General features: G+C 41.6%; 1 protein-coding gene across 2 annotated transcripts; it reads right to left on the bottom strand.

The window, feature by feature from the left end:
- Positions 1–796: 796 nt before the first annotated feature.
- Positions 797–9896, bottom strand: LOC120740693. 2 transcript variants are annotated; one of them, XM_040043182.1, is made up of 5 exons: positions 9190–9896; positions 5343–6403; positions 5105–5260; positions 3124–3216; positions 797–2093 (listed from the first exon to the last, which is right to left on the bottom strand). In XM_040043182.1, exons 2-5 carry the CDS (start codon positions 6372–6374, stop codon positions 1776–1778), a joined length of 1599 nt encoding a protein of 532 aa, XP_039899116.1. In that variant the 5' UTR covers positions 6375–6403; positions 9190–9896; the 3' UTR covers positions 797–1775. The 2 variants fall into 2 exon arrangements, with proteins under 2 accessions (XP_039899116.1, XP_039899115.1); XM_040043181.1 differs by lacking the exon at positions 9190–9896 and adding an exon at positions 6580–7121.
- Positions 9897–15156: the final 5260 nt, after the last annotated feature.

The following is a 15156-nucleotide window of genomic DNA, read 5'->3' as shown; positions in this document are numbered from 1 at the left end:
CTCGTAGATTCGGGGGTACGAGTGGGTGGTACACATGTGATCCAAAAGCCCCGTGTTGTGCTTCCGGTGACCATTGAAATCAAATGCTCTACTCATTCATTCCCAGTACTCGTTGATTCCGGTTCAGAACAAAAGCTCATTGACATTCAACTCGCACGGGATATAAGCTTGACCTTAGGAATGCTTATCATCAGGGAAGGAGATGAATGGAAGACGGCATTTAATACTCCACTTGGGCATTTTGAGTACTTAGTCATGCCGTTTGGCTTAACTAATGTCCCCGCTGTTTTCCAGACCCTAGTTAATGATGTCCTGCGGGACTTTTTGGACCGTTTTGTTTGTCTATCTACACTCAAAAAAATAAAACATTAGATTTACTTAAAAAAGTTATGTCAAGTGGTTCCACACAACTGCTTTAAGTAACTTATAAGAAATGTTGTTACTTAGTTTGAACTAAATACTGTTAAGTTAGATTTACGTAAGTGTATTGGCTAAATGTAACTTAATTGCAATGCGTAGCTGATACTTATCTTTGTTGCTTTAAGCCTACATAACTTGTTTAGGCAATATCTTTGTAATACTATTACTTAGCTGGTACATAACTTTTCTGCTTTAGAAGGACATAACCTGGTTAGGTAGTATCTTTGTAAAACTGTTATGTAGCTGCTACATAACTTTGTTGCTTTTGAATTATATAAAATTGTTAAGTAATTTCTATTCAATAAAATTACAAATAAATCATTTACACTGGTTACTTCCATACAAAATAGCAAAGTTTCTTAAAAGTTAAAGCAGTTATGTGGAACCACTTGACATAACATTTTTAAGTAAATCTTAGGGAGATCTTTTAGGAAGAAATGAAGACAGCACCCAAATTATCAAACACAATCCTGACTTTAATAAGCACATTCAGTGCATATAAAATACTTTTTTCCAAGCACAACAGCTTAACACAAAGTGCAATCAATGCGACTTGTTACAAATTCCAAGTGAATATTTTGTGCAGAAAATGTAGATCAGTATAAAGTGCTAACCAACTTGTCGTCAAACTAAAATGATTAAAAAAATGATCCAACAAAGTCCTGTCTTTACTAAGCACATTCAGTGCATATTAAATACTTGTTGACAGACCGAAAAGACTGTAGAGCCGTAGCTTAACACAAAGTGCAATCAATGCAGACAACTTGTTACAACTTTAACTAAATACTTTGTGCATAAAACAATATTTTACTTCAAAGATCAGTGAAGTGCTAACCAACTTGTCTTTCAACTGGTCCAGAAAGCATCCAAATTATCAAAAAAAATCCTACATTTTACAAGACGTTTCAGGAATTATTTTCAAACACTGATAAGCATGAAAGAGCAAACTAAACTCATTTAAAACAGTGAAAATTGGCTGTTTTGTTCAAAAACTGTACTGTAAAACAGTGCTACTCAGTTTTTCAAGTTATGGTTACATCCCAAGTTGCAGACAGCTGCCAAATGTCACATTCTTTGAAATATCAAATCACAGCGGCCTAACCGCTAAAACTTTTTAAAATGTCTGTCATTTTCTGTATGTTGTCAAGTAGCAGTAGAAGAAGTGCAACACCAATTTTTTTAAGTAACAGTATTTTGCTAAAATGCAAATGAACATTATTGTTCTCTAAAACTGGTGAATGTTCCCAAGAAACAGTACTGACAATGAAAAAAAGTGTTTATGAACAACTTAACTATACCTGAACGTAAAGCATTCAAACTAAGTTAAGCAATAAGGGCCTCCCGCTTCCTCCTCTTTATTCAAGGAGTTTGTTTCTGAGCACTTGAACTTTGTTTGATAGCTTCTTAGCATCAAGTCCCATCAGTACTTTCTGAAAAAACTCAAAAGTGTACCTGAGGTTGGATGGGTAGCTCATGTTTAAAGTGTAGATCAGGCCGAACAACAACACAACAGCAGTGGCAACATCGGGAAGATCTCTGAGCACAGCGACACCCTCAATTATGATACCAATGTCTTCTGCCGGGTCAAGGTCACGCTCTCCTTCTGGTTTGATGACGTAGATGCCAATGAGCGTCTTCTCCATTTCACTTTCGGCCTCATGGAAGTCCACATCCTAAAAAAATAAATAAATAAATAAATAAACATAATAATACAAGTTGCAGGGTTTCTTATCAATTAAAGGGATATTCCACCCAAAGTGGAAATTTGTCTATTACCATATTGCCAAGAGTTAGATAAGTGAGAAAAAAGCATTTTGTAACCAGCACAGTACATTTCTGATCTTATACCCATTGTTCCTGGTGAGCTCAATAATCATGTCGACTGCAAATGAAAAGTAAAAAGTAACACGACGGATTTGCAGGAGGAGGCGATTTAGACTTGGGCCTACATTACGGTTACGCCAAAGCACCCTGTAACCCGCCATGGCATAGCACTTGGATACAACAACAGTGGTTGAAAAAGCCTCTGGTTTCCATAAATAAACACATATTCGAATATCCATGCACCATGCAGCGGCAGCTTACAGTGTTGTATGTGGTAACCATAATGTATTCCCAAGTCTAAATCTACTCCTCCAAATCCTTCAAGTTACTTATTACTTTTCATTTAAAGTCGACATGATTATTGAGCTCACCAGGAATAATTCGTACCATTAAAGAGTCATTTGCAACCAAAATGCTTATAGTTCCCATTCACTCAATTTTTTTTTTTTTTTTTTTTTTTTTTAAATGCTAGGCAAAAGCAAATAGACTGCTGCCGGATCAGGAGAATTATTGCACTGGTTACAAAATTATTTTTTCTCACTTATCTTACTCTGGGTAATATGGTAATATACCAATTTTCACTTTGGGGTGGAATATCCCTTTAAGCTGCAAAACAGTAGACAGCTCAGAGCGAGATGAGAGGTGTTGGTCCATCATCTAGATTACACAGCAGAACAACAAAGCAGAAAGACAGTACACTCAGCCCACATTACACCCCAACTGTAATGGCAAGGGTCACTCCTGCATAAGCTTGTGCTTTTATATCTCCAATAATGTTCTAATTTTAACTTTTTGTTATAATCTAGTGAATGTGTGTGAGGAAAAATTACCGTCAGTTAAATTTTTATTACTGGAAATTGTTTCTATTTGATTACTTGCCTGATATTCTTTGATCAAGCTGTTCGGATCTTCATTGAGGTAGACTGCAAGTCCTTTCAGCGTACAGGCTCTTCTCATTGCAACTGTGTCGTTCTGTAAAACATAAAAGCAAATTTGACTTAACTGAAAATGTCTTTAAAGACATTTTCAGTTAACTTCAGCAAAATAAATGTATATAATGCTTTGAGGAAAAAAAGTCCATGACACACTACAGAAGAACAACAAAATTTAAAATAAAAAAAATTAAGGAAAGAAGGAACATTATCATTTGAAAAAATGTGACGAGCAAAAAAAGGTTACCACAGGATCCCAAAAAACAGAAACCCGACCAAAAACAGCAGCATGAAGAATCCAGTGAGGAAGAGGATAAACAAGAGGTCACACCAAAGCCAGCCTGAACAGAGGATTTTTTTTTTTTTTTTTTTTTTTTTTTTTTTTTTTAAAAAGTAAACCACTGAGTCCACTGATCTAAGGCTTAGGAGGAGAGTTCCAGAGTTTGGGGGCCACAGCAGCAATGATCTGTCACTTTTGGTCTTTAGACTGTTGTGCACTACCAGGCTTTGATCACTGGACCTCAGGGACCTGCTGGGGGTGTTGGGACTGAGAAGATCTCCATTGTATGATGGTGCTTGTCCATGTAAGGCCCTAAGGACCAGAACCAGGATCTTGAAATGAACCTTGAAGTTGACCAGCAGCCAGTGACGCTGGAAGAGAAGCGGGGTGACGTGGGTGTGTTTGGAGGACTTGAACAGGAGGTTTTGCAAGGACAAATGAAAAAACAGTTGTAGTACTAAGCCAGGGTTTCCCATAACCCTGGTCCTCAGGGCCCACTGTTCTGCATGTTTTCCATGTCTCTGCTTGAGTTTGGGTCACTGAACTCGTGTGTTGCACAGTGTGTCACGTCTCTAGAGTCCTAAGAGTGTGGCATGGGCAGCCGTGTGCGACGGCCAAAAAAAACGCACAGTGTGATCCTGGCACAAAACAACCAACAGCAGAGGACATCCAGGACCACAATCTGAATATTACAGACAACACCAACAAGTACCAGATTCAAAACTGTAAGGTAAAGCATGTTGGTGCAATAGCTTTACTTTTGAGCTGATTTTATAAGACAGACCATCGCATCATTACAGAGTGATAAATCCGAATCTGTGAGCCGCGTAAATGCGGCAAGGCGCAAAGGTGAAAAGTGATAAAACTCGATTCTGATATGTTTTGCCTCGTAGTAATATTGCCACTTGAGTCCCTCACCTTTGTTCACTGAATGCACATCAAGCGTTCTTGTCACAGAGGGAAATCCCCCGTAGTGGAGCCAGAGCAGCGCGCTGCCTCGGTTGACAGCAGAAGTAAATAACACAGGCAGACCATGGGCTGCTCAGCTTGTTTATGATAAACTGGACGGACGCAGTGATACTACGTTCTTTTGGCCGTTAAGAAGACAGATCGCTCGTCTGTTTAGGGACAGTGAGAGACAGCCAGCGGTTCAATTGAGTGGTAAAAACACTCGCGGAGCGTGGAGCGGGAGAGACAACAGGTGAGCTCCAAGCTAAAACTACTGTCTGTTTACCATGGTCGCTGCAATTGACGCTGAATGCGTGACCCTGTACGTCACATGCGGGGGGGGGGGGGCGCTCAGAGACCTCCCTTTATCCCGTCTTGGTTTGAAAGGTGCCTGATGGCAGTTTATTCTAGCTTCAGCTTTTCTACTGTAAATGCCAAAATTCTCCCCAGGGAGCTGCGGCAAATCCCGTTTTGGAAACACTACGGTCCTGTAAAAACAGCTTTTAATTCTGGCAATTTTTTTTATGAAGTATCCAAATCAACTTAAAACTTTATTACTGTGACAACACTATCATGAAAAGGACAAAGAATAAACAATCCCATAATACCAACATTAAACTTTACCTTACAATAGAAGGAGACAACAAAATCATATGTATTAAAAGAGGCAATGAAGCATTCAAAAAAATTAATTCCAAACCTCATCAATTGCAGCCATGATTTCTGTGATCTTGCGTCCAGATGTTCCTCCCTTGTTTCTGAAGACTTTGGTCAGTTTGGTTGTGTTGTTGTCCAGCTGTGCCATAAATGTGGATGTTAGCGGGGCCGTAGTGATGCGCTGGAATTCAGCATTTATCTGTAAAATAAACAAATGTTTAGCGTGATGGGTTTAAAATATTGCATGTGGAGTGCATTTGCAGATCAACTGATTCAGTTACCTCACGTGGAGAAAAAAGAGCTGGCCATCGGCTTTTAAAGTCAGCTACGAAGGGCATGTCCTGAAGAATTTCTTGCCTCCGGTGAGGAAAGGTTTGGGCCATTTTTGCTTTGATGGTTTCATCGTTGTTCTTCTTCTTGAACTCTGAAAGCAGCACCAACCTTTCTTCTTCCTGACTCTCTCGGGTTTCTCCAGCTGGATAATCAGGGCAGAAATTCACCTCCGCTCTCCTGGGTTTCTTGACTTGGTTGGGATGCACATTACTGTTCCCTCTTCTTTTGAGAGAATTGATGACCAACTCACTACACCCTAAGTTCTTCAGTTTTCCACAATAGTTTGACATTTTATACTTCAAACTGATCTTCCATGCAGAAAATCCAGTTTCTGAACCCTTCTCTTTCAAGCATGGATGCTTTACAACCAAAGCTTGGCAAACATCACTAAGATTGCTGTCTGAAGGGTAAGCTTTGTACTTCATAATTTCTGAAGACAAGCTCTCTAAAATGTCAGACTTGAGCTTTGGTTTTAGGGTTAAAAGTGTTCCATTGGCTTGGAATTCCTGGTTGCCTTTTGTCAATTGCAGCTCTACATCGAAGCTAAACTCAGGTATGCGAAAGTCCAGTGGCCAGGCTTCTGATCGCAGCGTGGAGTTTGCTGAGCTCGAGGAGCTTGATGACCTGGATTCTGGCGATGACAGTATATCTGTGTCATAATCAGGGTTGTGGCCAGAGCAGGGGCTACCCAAGTTAAATGAGGACACACTGCTTTCATTACTACCAGTGGATGTTTCTGGTACACCTGTTTTAATCACTTTTATTTTGTCCATGTCTTTTAGATCAAATGTGGATGTCATGTTAAGGAACTGATTAAAATCTGTGTCCATGTACTGCAATCTGAACTGTTCAGAAACTCCGCACTGATTTTCAATCTCCGCTTTGAGCTCGTTAACAGTCTTTGGTATCCCCAAAGGAAGGGTTAACTTGAGTGCGTTGTTCTCCCCCAGGATTATCAGAAGCTTTGTTGGGGCTGTCATTTCTGATGTCCCAATCTCCAACTGTTACTCTAAAAAATAAGTGCAAGAACATGAGCAGGTGGTTCCCAAACTTCAGTACATTTTCAATGGTGAAGCAGTTTTTTGTAGATTTAAGTTCTGGTCCAACTATTTTTAAGAACCAAACTTTGAGAAGAACTGCTATACAGCACAAAAATTAAATCGGCAACATGGACATTAAAATTACCTGAACAGTGTATGTATCTCTTTAATGTAACCATGCGAGAAGCTCCGACTTGGTAGTCACAAAGTGGATAACAATCCACCAGATCCTCGTGTGCAACAAGAGAAATTTCCTTTGGAGATGGGTCAATTTTGAAGGATCCATAGTGTTCAGTGTACCACGAGCTCAGTTTTTTTACTATAAACACCTACAAATCTGCCAAAATACACATCTGCAGGATTTCAGCAAACTCTGGCAGACCCCCCAGTGATCCATGTACTATTAACATGCCCTTCCTGTAGTAGATGCCCGCAACAGACACACTCTGGGCAAGGCTAACTACAGCTGTGTCAGGGTACTTTTCAGCAAGACAATGTGCAATTTCACGTTTGAGAAGTTCTACTGGGACTGCCGAGACTCGTGAAACCTCAAAAGTGGCTTTGCTACAGCCTGATGAATGCATGTAATGGCCAATCATGAGCTGGTGTTTGGTTGACAAAGACAGGGTTATGTTTTTGAAGCAGTTTGTGTGTCTAGCAACTTTTTTTTTTAAAAATGTGTGCTTTGCCTCGAATCTGATTGTCCATAAGGCAAGTGGACCAAAATGGCGAATTATTGAGGGATAATGAGCCAGAAAGTGATGTTTTGGCAATGGTCTTCTATCTGGGCATACTACTTTGTACCTTTGATGGTGGTCTAAAATCTTACTCTCCAGGTATGCAACTGAGTCACTGTTATGAACAGGACACACAACAAGCTCAACAATATTCTTCAAATCTAGTAGAAGTTCCCAAGCTGGTTCGTTTTCAGGTATGTGTTGTCCAATAATAAGTGGCAGAAGTCTTAGTAAACACCAATTTTCATGTGCATTGCCACCAACAGTTTTTTTTTTTTTGTTTGTTTTTTGTTTTTTTTAACTAAGAAAATTGTGAGGCAATTTCTGAGGGCGATTAGTCTGATCCCCTCCTTTGTAGGGAAATGACTGAACAAGTCTATTTAGATTTTCAAAAGTGATGTACTTCTTGCCTATTAGTATTCGAAGGCACTCAGCTATCTCAAAAGGCACAATACCTTCAAAAAGGTCATGTGCAAGATCAGGGGGGACTCCTGCAGTGACCTTGAAGAAAGACAGACTGTCTGCCAAGACACACGAGCTTTTCACACCACAACAAGCTACCCCTGTCTCACGTGCAGTTGCTATGTGTACACGATGGAGCTCCTCAGTTCTCAGAGAAAAGTCACTATTTGTAGCTTTTGATTCAATCTCTGAGCGTGTAGCAGTACAAAACCTACAAAAGTAATCTCCAGAAAAACTTTCCACAAAACCGGCCAATCCATGAGCTCCGAGGCTGTCTGCCACTACATATTGGACAGTGCCTTTAAAGTTGACCCCTAAATTGTCAATGAACACTCCCTGCTGCTCTAAAATGACAAGGTCTTGCAAAAGTGGCTCAAATATTTTTGGATAGCCAAAGGTCCTAAGGTCCTCACTTTTGCACAAGAGAGCCAAATAAATAGAAGAGAGGGATGAATGACTACCTGGTGACAAGTTACCTAAAATCCAGTAAACTGAGCAAAGTTTATGCTTTTTCCGTGATGTCCCCAATGGATTGCAAATTTCGAAATCATCAACATAAAGACAAATAGAGATTCTTAGTTCACCGCCTGAGAAAAACTCATTATTTTGAAAATGTAGACCATCTTTATATGATGTATACTTTTCCTTATTTACAAAAGGATTCTGATTGTGGCTAGTGACAAATTTGTTCAGTATGTTTTCTTGTTTAAATATCAGCTGTAATGATTTTAGAATAGGAATATACTGAAAGGTCCTCTTGCTTTGGGAGTCGAGAATGTATTCAATTGGATCAATTACTTCAAAATGTTTTCTGTAATACTGTCTGCGTTTGAAGGCAGTGGCAAGTGTGCCGTCCTTTTCTATGGCTTTTAACAAAGGGTTAAAAGAAACTGCCTTTGTCAGTTCTTCAATAACAGGCTGGTCTAGACAAAGGTTATGATTCTTGAGTATGTCTACAATTACTTGATTTGTCAAAGGCACCGATGCACAGCTTATCAGGTAGTGCAATTCTGAAAGCAACTCGTCAATTGCTATGCTGGGAACATGAAAATAGTTTTCCAACTTAAGTAAAAGAGATGCAAAATTAAGTTCTATTACATTTGCCAAATCTTCAGTCTCACTTGTAGTTGTATCGTGATCAATATTTGCACTTATGTCCTCTTCTACAATAGTGTCTGTACTGTCATCAGCTGATGTTTGGCCTACAATAGTGTTAGCAATACCGATTTTAAAGTCTTTTAAGGTATAAGGATTGTGTTTCCTATTTCGATGAGACTTGAATGTACCATAGATATTTGTTTTGAAAGAACCCTCAAACATGCAATGCACAGTCTCGTTACATTTTAGATGGTTGTTAATGTGAGAAAAATACTCCTGCTCTGAAGCTATGTTGCAGCAGGAACACAAATGGCAGTTAAATGTTGCCAAACTCACAGACTTGTCTAGAGTTCTTTGGGTATGTGATCTGCTTAAGTGGCTATGTAGAGCATTCCATGTTTTGAAAACAGACACAATCAGAATAGGCACATGGATACTGCTGTCTACTATGAACTAACCTGTAGTGTTTTAATAACAGAGCTCGTGATGACACCACTTTTTTTTGCACAATTTGCACTGCCACATCAACGTATCTGGGGGAGAAGCACAAAAGACATTTTCATTACACTGTCCCTGAAAAAACTAAATAATTTGCACATTGTTAATGTTTCATATTAATCAGTTTTATTTTTAATATTGTATGCTACAACAATGAATTTATTGATCTACATCATCACCACTGCATATTGTGTAAATGTGTGTGTAATCTGACATTAAAAGTCGAGTGAGAAATCCCATGGACATTGTACAACATTAATGCAGTTCATCTTACACCAGCTTACTAAATGCTTTCTGCAAGCTACATCAAAACGTAAGCTGAAATATTAGACAGAAAATACACCCTAACCTGTCTGCTAGCGAGGAGCGCTTCTCCACTGTTGTTGGCTAAAGTGCAACGCAGTCAGGCGTCCGAGTATAAACTCGGCGCGAAAGTGCGACACCGGACCGAATGCGCTGCCTGTACCGACGCATACCGACGCTAGCGCTACACTACATTTGGGCTGAAAACAGAGCTTTGCTATTGCAATGGAGTCCCCTCCAAAATCATTTGGAAACTCACGTGCAGCAAGTCCACGTTAGCAAACCTTTACCGGGCAAAACTCTGCCTGTACTCTTTTCTTAGTAGCACTTGCGACATTAACTGACGTGTGAACATATATATGTAGACGGGCTTTACAAGAAAAATGACTTCTTACCTGATATATTTTTTTTTTTTTTTTTTTTTTGGACAAAAATGCGGCTGAACCAGTCCACATGGCGAAGAAAAAGCAAGCTTGAGAAAGAGGGTGGTGCGCATGCGCATTGGCCCTTACTTAGGCGGGCTCTGCACGCAGCAGTATGTGCAGAGGGACAAACCTGTGAATTTACTCAACAATGTTACGTTGACACAGTTCAATGACTTTGTGTAACAACAAAAAGTAACAGCATTTCATTAAATTTGCACAAACACTTTAAGAATTTTTGCAAAATCGAGTTTATTAAGAACAAACAACAAAATCTACTTTAGTAAAAGCAGAGATGGGCTGAGTTCATTTTTTTTTTTTTTTTTTTTTTTGAGTGTAGACGGCATCTTAATTTTTTCCAAGACACTTGAAGAACACCAGTCAAATGTTCGAGCAGTGCTGCAACGCTTGTTGGAAAACAGGCTTTATGTGAAGGCGGAGAAATGTGAATTTCACTCACAGACGTTTCATTCTTGGGCTATATACTGCCAGGGGGGCAGGTGAAGACCGACCCAGCAAAGGTTAAGGCAGTGACAGAGTGGCCGACGCCCACCACCCGCAGACTTTTACAGCGCTTCTTAGGCTTTGCAAATTTCTACAGACAGTTTATCCGTAACTACAGTTTGGTGGCTCCTCCACTCACTCGCTTGACCTCCACCAAGCTCCCTTTTCACTGGACCCCTGAGGCAGAGGCAGCTTTCAACAAGCTCAAGACCTTGTTTACCACTACGCCTGTTCTTATTCAGGCCGATCCCACTCTGCCGTTCATCGTAGAGGTGGATGCCTCTGATGTGGGAGTGGGGGCGGTCCTGTCCCAGCACTCCGGACCCTCAGCTAAGTTGCAGCCCTGTGCCTTTTTCTCCCGCCGCCTCTCACCAGCGGAAAGGAATTATGATATAGACCCAGACCCAGTTTAGCCGCTGACTGCTGCAGGTCTTCATTCAGAGTCTTCCTCCCACCTCAATGAGATTCCCGGGTCCAGATGCACTGAAGCGTCCCCACAACGTAATACTGCCACCACCACTGTAGGGGCCATGTTCTTTGGGTGGTAGCCTCCGTCTTCTTTCTCCAAACATGAGCAGCGTCTCTGTGTCCACAGAGTTTCATCTCATCTGACCAAAGGACACTTCAGTCTGCAGAATCTGTCTCCGGGTCATCCTCAGCGTACTTCAGTCTAACTGACTGCAGCCTGTCGCTGATTCTGTTTCTCAGGTCTGGACTGGTGATGCTCAGTGACGGCTTGAACCCTGCTCAAGTTTTTATACCAAATGTAAACTGGAAGATAACCGTCATTTTGAACTGGATTTTACAGCTTTGAGTGTTACAGAGTTAAAGCACATCATGAAAAGGTCAGTTTTTCAGTAATAATTTTCACCCTGCTCCCCTTTTTTTTTTTTTTTTTTTTTTTTTTTTTTTTTTTTTTTTCCTCATTCTGCTATTGTGTGGAAAATCATTTATGCTTTCTGAAAGAAACCAATATGTGCTGAAATTCTGTTCCTCTGTTAAAAAGCACTCTGCTCAGGCTTCTCCCTTCTTACTTGTACAGGTACATGTTCCTCCTCACAGTGCTTTTCAAAGGTTTGTCCTCGCTGTGCATTTTTTCCCTGAATGACCTACAGATGATGCTCAGGTGGTCAGAGGGCATCGCTGTCACAGAGTCAGTTGTTTTTAAAGACTGTTGAAGCTGCTGCTGTGGCGCTTTTGCGGTTTGTGTTCACACTCGTGCTGAGCGTCAGTTGTCTTTGTTTCTTCATGACTGTTAGGCTCTGTCCTCCTAAAAATCACATTCCTACTGGATGAATAAAAACTTTGGACCTGTGACTACAGTAGTTTGGACAGCTCAGTCAGGCTAGTAGGGTGAAGTGTTTTATATGACACTAAAACTGGCTGCATCGATCGGTTAGCGAGACATTCAGCATGTGTTGATCTGATCCTTTAACCAGCCAGTTCACGGTGACTCATGTTTGTCAGAGTTTCTAAAAGTCACTGTTGTGTGCAGCTCTGTGACTGACAGTGTTTCTTATTCTGTCTGTTGTCACAGGAATTGTGCTGATGCCACCAAACCCACCCATCTGCTGCTGTGCAGGAGAGACAGATAGACAGTCTGTCTGTTTGTTCTATAAAGGATTTCACTGGGAACATTACTTATGACACAAAAATACATCTTTTAAACACTTTTGTGAAGCTTTATACTCATCACAGATTAATCCCTTCAACCACCTGATGGTAACCCATCGTTATCATCTACTTCCATTCGTAATACATTCCAGCGAAACGGGTTTTATCGAGGGTACACACTCAGCGAATAATACTAAATATAATAGATACTGCTCTAACAAATTAGAAAGCAATTGACTGGGCAAAGATTTCCAGGTTTTTATTAGCAGTTCTACATTAAAAACCTGGAATTTGGTTCATTCTTCATAGACTGGACTAAACACTGTACAGCTCTCCAAATGTTTGTGTTAGGACAAATGATCTTACGTCACAGAGCTTCAACCTACAAAGGGGCACCGAACGGCACCACTCCTCCACTACAGTCAGGTAACATTAAATATCCAGGTATAAATCGTTCAGCCAAGTTCTCAGACCTGGTATGGTTGAATCCTTTTTAAAAAGGGTAGAGGATGATCTTACACCAGTGGTCCCCAACCTTTTTTGCACCACGGACCGGTTTAATGTCAGACAATTTTTGATGGACTGGCCTTTAAAGTGTTGCAGATAATTACAACAAAATAAAATGATACAACCCAAAAATGTGGTATTTTTAAAATATAACAATCAATGCGAATTCACTGTGTAATTGTGTAACTTTATTAGCAGCGTCCTCCTGAAATGCGCCAACAACATTGAGAGTAACATCCCCCTCTCTGCCCTTTAATGCTTTCTTTCAAAATAAGACACACAACTACAACACAGGAAAAGACCCAGGGAAACCAAGTCCACAATAAAAAAACATAAATTTCACACCTGAGCCTCAACTCTCGCGGCCCAGTACTCACGGCCTGGCCTGGGGGTTGGGGACCGCTGTCTTACATGATAGCGAACTTTACCTATATATCACTCATGGGAAGAGTTATCGCCATTAAAAGGATGACTCTATTCACTGATAAACCCTCTCTAATTGGTTTAGATCACTAGACTCCAACATTTCAAAATTTCTACCATGTGCCACAGTTGGCATGCGAAGGGTTAACTGATGGCACAACCATAGCTGGACTTGCCATCGGGCATACTGGGCATTTGCTCGGTGGCCCAGTGACTTTTTTTTCTTCTTTTTAACGGTATAAACAATGAAAAGTGGTGGATTGGCCAGATGCTGGTCGGTGTGTAAAAATAACTCAGTTGTTTGATGGTGGCTATGGCGGTGCTTCCTCAGATTCAGTAAAATTAGCAAGTGGTGGAGGCCAGCAGGTGGATGAGAGAAAGGGGAGGCAGGAGCAGAGCCCCGAGGCAGCCGTGGTCCGAGTGTCAGGTGAACTGAACTTCAGGTAAGAAGTTTTGACCTGCAGTCTCTGGGTCAGATATAAACCAAGTTTAGGTGGAGTTTATTTTCGTTGTGCTGACTTTTTACAGTCAGTTACAATAACTCGTACTGCGTGCTAGCTAGCATGACGGAGTTTCTATACAGCTGGGTGGGTGCTTTGATGTTACTGATGTTGAACTTTATTTAATTCATGAGGCTAGTTAGTAGAGTTGCCAACCGTCCCGTAAAAAGACGGAATCGTCCCGTATTCAGAGAAAATATTACGCGTTTCGTGTTGAGGTGAAAAGGGACAGTTTGTCCCGTACTTCAGCTAGAATGGAAAAAGACACAAAGCTGGAGTTATTCTGTCGTTACACTGCACAGCGGCCTCTTCTTCTCTCATTCTCTCACCCTCCCTCTCCTGTTTCTTCTTCAATCATAAAACTGATCAATGATCAGCTGATCAGCTTTTCTCTCTTCTTTGTTTATCGCCCACTTTGCGCCAGAAAGAGGAAACCGGCGGATGTTGCGCTAAACAACAGCAGCACGTTTAAACTTGATTAGCTGTTGTTAGAATGTATTTAACATTACTTTCTAGTATCAGCTGATGTTTGCTGGAGCCACAGCTGTAAAAGCTAGCAAAGTTTTGCTGGGGGGGGGGCAAGTAGGGCATTAACAGGGAAAGGGGGGCACAAAGAAATACTTTCTCATTTAAAATGTCTCGCTTTTATTAAATAATTATCTGAAGCTTACAACCAAAGTTTTTATCTGATGTAAAATGTATAGAAATCATACATATAACATCGAAGCAGCTGGAATCCATAGCTGTGCGTGTTCATGGAGCTTGCATTTTCACCTGCTGGACATCACTACCTGACAAGTTTAACTGTCTTCAGAACATTGCAGAGGCCTTATTGACAGTATTTGGCTCTATGCTTGGGGAGTGTGATCGCGTGTACAGCGTCTCTTTATGTCTGTCTCCACGTTGGTTGAGTGTGGAGTAAGTGCATATGAGAGCATGAGGGTGGGAATGGATGTTTGTATATGTGTGTGCCTGTTTGTCTGTGTCTATATGTCAGGTTGGGTGTCAGGCGCCACCTCTCTGGGGACATCTCAGGCCCTCCAAGGTTTGGAGGCCTATCTCCCCCTACCACCACTTCCCCTGCCAGTGGCGGACTCCCTCAGACATCGGTGCGTTGGTGGTTCTTTGTGTCCGGGGATGGGCGTCCAGGTACACACCGGCTCACTCCTTGGCGGCCGCTTATCGGGGCCTGGAGCCTGGGGCTCGCTCGGGCCACTTTCGGAGGTGGGGTGCCCCCGGCCTCTCGGCCTGGGGCTCGGTCACTCAGGCACGGCTGGCTGCCGGCGGAGCTCACGGGCGCGTCACTGCAACTCCCCCTGGCTTCTGCTCCACGGCTGCTGAGTGAGCCCTCATCTGGGACTCTCCTCAGCTCTTTCTGGGACAGTGGCGCGGCTGCCCCTCTGTTGGTCTTCCTTGGTCTCGTGTGTTCTGGGGGCCTCTGGATGTCTGGAGTTTTGATCTCCTCCATACCTGCTTCATGCCCTGGAGGACGGGGCTGTGGCCCCCCCACACCCTCTAGCAGATCATTACATGAAGGAACCTTTTAAAAAAAAACAAAAAACAAAAAACAAAAAAAACAAACGCGTCCATGCTCACAGGTGTACACATGGGTGATCACACCCACAAACTACACCCTTTTTGGCTCCTACCTCAA

Source organism: Simochromis diagramma, unplaced genomic scaffold (genome assembly GCF_900408965.1).
Source record: "Simochromis diagramma unplaced genomic scaffold, fSimDia1.1 OVJJ01000433.1, whole genome shotgun sequence".
NCBI classification, from domain to species: domain Eukaryota; kingdom Metazoa; phylum Chordata; class Actinopteri; order Cichliformes; family Cichlidae; genus Simochromis; species Simochromis diagramma.
The sequence above is the reverse complement of the archived record's forward strand: the minus strand, read 5'-3'. Positions and strand labels throughout refer to the sequence as shown.

Coding starts and splice junctions, on each gene's coding strand:
- LOC120740693 (XM_040043182.1), bottom strand. CDS start 6,374: ATGACAGCCCCAACAAAGCTTCTGATAATCCTGGGGGAGAACAACGCA. Junction 5,261..5,342: donor CTCTTTTTTCTCCACGTGAG/GTAACTGAATCA, acceptor TTTATTTTACAG/ATAAATGCTGAATTCCAGCG. Junction 3,217..5,104: donor TCATGGCTGCAATTGATGAG/GTTTGGAATTAA, acceptor TATGTTTTACAG/AACGACACAGTTGCAATGAG.